The sequence below is a fragment of the Somniosus microcephalus genome, chromosome 2 (assembly GCF_052327205.1).
Source record: "Somniosus microcephalus isolate GS21.2 chromosome 2, FLI_Smic_1.0, whole genome shotgun sequence".
Taxonomy (NCBI): Eukaryota; Metazoa; Chordata; class Chondrichthyes; order Squaliformes; family Somniosidae; genus Somniosus; species Somniosus microcephalus.
In genome coordinates this window covers 332,248,118-332,252,778 of record NC_140988.1, presented here as the reverse complement: position 1 = coordinate 332,252,778, position 4,661 = coordinate 332,248,118, and the positions used below count along the sequence as shown (strand labels likewise).

At 45.3% G+C, this 4,661-nt stretch overlaps 1 protein-coding gene across 2 annotated transcripts; it reads right to left on the bottom strand.

Annotated features, from left to right (window-relative positions):
• Window positions 1-4,382, bottom strand: LOC147123594 (uncharacterized). 2 transcript variants are annotated; one of them, XM_085975056.1, is made up of 2 exons: window positions 4,280-4,382; window positions 1-1,832 (listed from the first exon to the last, which is right to left on the bottom strand). In XM_085975056.1, the coding sequence occupies exons 1-2, from the start codon at window positions 4,280-4,282 to the stop codon at window positions 585-587; spliced, it is 1,251 nt and encodes a 416-aa protein (XP_085831182.1). In that variant the 5' UTR covers window positions 4,283-4,382; the 3' UTR covers window positions 1-584. The 2 variants fall into 2 exon arrangements, with proteins under 2 accessions (XP_085831182.1, XP_085831187.1); XM_085975061.1 differs by having other exon boundaries at window positions 1-2,038; window positions 4,280-4,371.
• Between the last annotated feature and the right edge of the window lie 279 nt (window positions 4,383-4,661).

Genomic DNA, 4,661 nt, shown 5'->3' with positions numbered 1-4,661 from the left:
TGAGGAAAAACTTTTATTATGCAACGAGTGATTAGGATTTGGAATGCACTGCCTGATAGGGTGGTGGACACAGATTCAATAGTAGCCTTCAAAAGGGAATTGGATAAATACTTGGAGAAAAAATGTCAGGGATATGGGGAAAGAGCGGGGGAGTGAGACTAACTGGTTGCTCTTTGAAAGAGCCGGTGCAGACTCGATGGGCTGAATGGCCTCCTTCTGTGCTGTACTGTTCTATGATTCATTTGTTCTATTGCATTCATTGAGTTGTGGAACAGACTGTTAACTGGTGCAGTGGATGCTTCACAGTTAAAGGAATCAAAAAAGGAAATCAATTATTTCTTGATTCGAGTGCATGGGTTAAGTGTTGGGTGGGGTGGAGGAAAAAGATGGAGGAAGTCTTGAGGCTGGCCTCGAGCCAGTTCTGACGAAGGGTCATCGACCTGAAACGTTAACTCTGTTTCTCTCTCCACAGATGCTGCCTGACCCGCTGAGTATTTCCAGCATTTTCTGTTTTTATTTCAGATTTCCAGCACCTGCAGTATTTTGCTTTTGTAACTGAGTGAGTTGATTAGCTTCTGAGTGATTTACTGGGCTTTGTGCACAAGCTGATGTCTGTGCAGCCACAATAAGCTCTTGAATGGTTTCCCACAGTCAGTGCACAATTGCAGTGTCTTCCTATCATGAGTGCGTTGGTGCTTCACTAGCGAAGACACATGACGGAACTTTTTCCCACACATGTACAAGGGGCACACATACGGTCTCTCCTGTGTGTGTGTGCGCTCGTGCTGCAACAGGTTGGATGAGATCCTGAACCCCTTGCCACAGTCAGGGCACTTGAATGGCTTCTCTCCTGTGTGGGTGCGCTGGTGCAACACTAAGCTGGACAACTGGCTGAACTCCTTCCCACAGGTCTGGCACTGAAACGGCTTCTCTCCAGTGTGAGTGCGCTGATGTATCGTCAAGTTGGACGACTGGCTGAAGTCCTTCCCGCACACAGCGCACTGAAACGGTTTTTCCCCTGTGTGTGTGCGCCGGTGCAATAGCAGGCTGGACGAGTGGCTGAAATTTTTTCCGCAGGTCGGGCACTGATACGGTTTCTCTCCCGTGTGCGTGCGCTGGTGCATCACCAGGTTGGATGAGTGGCTGAACTCCTTCCCGCACTCGGGGCACTGAAACGGCTTCTCTTCCATGTGTATGCCCTCATGCCGGCGGAGGTTGGATGAATCACTAAAGCCCTTCCCACAGATTGGGCACTGAAACGGCTTTGCTGCCTGAAGTGGCTTCTTCAGTGCGTGGGTGCGCCGATGCACCACCAGAGCGGATGGCTGACTGAAATTCTTCCCGCAGGTTGGACACGGGAATGGTTTCTCTCCCAAATGCGTGCGTTTGTGTCGGCGGAGGTTGGACTCCTGGTTGAAGTCCTTCCCACAGAGGAGGCATTTAAACGGCTTCTCTCCAGTGTGCGTGCGCTGGTGTATCAGCAGTGTGGATGACTGGTTGAATGCTTTCCCGCAGTCAGTGCACTTGAACAGCTTCTCTCCCAGGTGTGTCCGTTCATGTCTGTGGAGACTGGAGGGGTATTTGAAGTCTTTGCCACAGATGGGGCATTTTAAGGACTTTTCCCCTGCGTGGACCCGCAGGTGCAATTTCAGGTGTGAGTATTTGGTAAAGTTCTTGCCGCACTGGGAGCAGATGAAGCACTTCTGCTTCTCTTTTGAACACTGATGATATTCTGACCCCTCGAGATTTCTCAAAGTGATTCCATCATGGAATATCTCTGTTGATCGAAGGTCAGAGTCCGGCTGAGGCGTGTCCTCCATTGGGGCTATTTCCTAGAATAGAGAGTTCACAATTATTGTTTGTTACAGGTCGCACTGGAGCGCTCTCACTCTTATTGACCATGTTCTTCTTCTGTGGGGAACTATGATGCAGTAGGAATATCAGAAAATGACTAAATCCAGAGAATAGAAATGAATAGAGTATTCAAGGGTGCAGCGTGTCCACTTTTCTTAACTCACTTGAAGAGTTTGAGAAGCACCTACAAAATTCAATGAACAAGTATAAAACCTGTTGATTACTCTCAACTCTACTTCTGGGAGGAAGTAAATGTTAAAAATACACTCGATTATGAAAACTTGCATTTATATAGCGCCTTTCACAACCTCGGGACGTCCCAAAATGCTTTACAACCAATGAAGTACTTTAGAAGTGTAGTCACTTTTGAAATGTAGGAAACACGGCACTTAATTTGCACACAGCAAGGCCCCACAAATGGAAATAGGAGCAGGAGTAGGCCTGTCGGCCCCGCGAGCCTTCTCTGCCATATAATATCATCTATCTCAACTCCACTTTCCTGCCATATCCCTTAGTGACCAAAAATCTATCGTTCTCCGTCTTGAATATACTCCACGACTGAGCCTCCACAGCCCTCTGGGGCAGAGAATTCCAAAGATTATAACCCTGAGTGAAGAAATTTCTCCTCATCTCAGTCCTAAATGGCCTACCCCTTAACCTGAGACTATAACCCTAGTTCTAGAAATCTATTTTAGTGATGGTGGTTGATGGATAAATATTGGCCATGGTGGATTTAAATTATGGATTTAAACTAAAGATTATAAAATTAATAAAATGTGGCTGAGACAATCTGCTTGAACAGGGTATAAATAAGACCTCTTCTGTGATTCTATGCAAACAAAGTTTTACCCATGATCTTATTTAGTTTAAGAAAACCCTAGTACAGCAGGGAAAGATACGCACATTTGCTGTAACCAATGCGGGGATTGGAGGACCACTAGAACGGGAAATGGTAGTTGGCTGTATAGGAAATGAGGCTTTTTGAAAGATACAATCGACACTGCAACAAATGCTTTTGCTGGGAACCTGTACCACATATTCACTTCACTGGAGAAGAAGTCTTCTAATGTATTCTAGTACTGTTACGGTCCTTCACAAAGTAATTCCACTCCCTCATTTGACATTTTACACTAAATGTAGAGTTAACTGTCAGTGCATCAAAATAATCTCCCGTTTTACTTAGCTCAGGGTTGTTATCACAAGACAAGTCACAGATTATTTCCAAATGACCACTTTCAGCACAGAGTTTGTGGGACTGGAATAAAATGTCCCACCCCCACCGTTTTCTCCCCATTACTCCTGAAAGTGCTAATTGTTACTGGATTATCTAGTTCCACAGACACCATCTACCCTCAGCTACCTCACCGCAGTGACTATTCTTTTCATGTGAGCCCAGTGTGTTAGCAGGCCATTCAAATGTGGGAGCAAAAGGGCCGTGAACATAAGCATATTTTGGAAGTACAACAACTTGTATTTATATAGCTCCTTTAACATAGTAGTGTCATATGTGGCTTAGTTGGTAGCATCCTCACCTGAGTCAGAAGGTTGTGGGTTCAAGTCCCACTCCAGGGGCTTGAGCACAAAAATCTAGGCTGACACTCCAGTACAGTGCTGAAGGAGCGCTGCACTGTCGGAGAAAGAAAGACTTGCATTTATATAGTGCCTTTCACGACCACCGGACGTCTCAAAGCGCTTTACAGCCAATGAAGTACTTTTTGAAATGGAGTCACTGTTGTAATGTAGTACCGTCTTTCGGATGAGGCGTTAAACCGAGGCCCCATCTGCCCTCTTGGGTGGACGTAAAAGATCCCGTGGCACTATTTCATAGAAGAGCAGGGGAGTTATCCCCGGTGTCCTGGCCAATATTTAACACTCAATCAGAATCACTAAAACAGATTATCTGGCCATTATCACATTGCTATGTGTGGGAGCTTGCTGTGTGCAAATTGGCTGCTGCGTTTCCTACATTACAACAGTGACTCCACTTCAAAAAGTACTTCATTGGCTGTAAAGCATTTTGGGACGTCCGGTGATCGTGGAAGACACTGTATCAATGCAAGTCTTTCATTTAGCAAAACAGCCCAAGGCGCGTTTTCAAACAAAATTTGACACTAAGCCACATAGAGATATTAGGGCAGATGAAAGAGGTAGGTTTTAAGGAGCGTCTTAAAGGATGAAAGAGAGGCGGAGAGGTTTGGGAAGGGAATTCCAGAGCTTAGGGGCTAGGCAGCTGAAGGCAGGGCTACCAATGGTGGAGCGATTATAAACAGGGATGTACCTGGTGACCCAGTGGTTTTAAGTTAAAGGCAGACAAAATAATGTTAGTTTGGGGAAAAAAATTGCCTTAAAAAAAAAAAAAAAAAATCGTTTACTTTACTTTAAGCCTCCAACCCTGCTACAGACACCAATGTGAGCTGTGACCTACCATTGTTAACAGCGGCTCCAGGAATCCCGCATCATTCCGGGCCCTGCAGTCCCCGCCCACACTGCACCGCGACCTGTCCGCGCGATTCAACTTCCGCACATGCGCAGCGCCATCCTCCAGCCGCTGCAGCAGCGGAGGACTTTCTGCCCGCTCTGAATGCTGGGTAATGTAGATCGCCATGAAAAGCTCAAAGAAGAAATCCAGCAGTTATTTGTATTATATAAAAATAATGTAGATAATTCCACATAGGTAATTTTTTTTTAGCGATCTGAGTTTTAATTATTAGGTTCGAGAAATTAGTTTAATACTATTAGAAGGTTAATGACTTCCTGCAATATTCGTTTTTATTTATATTTCATAGAAATTTACGGCACAGAAGGAG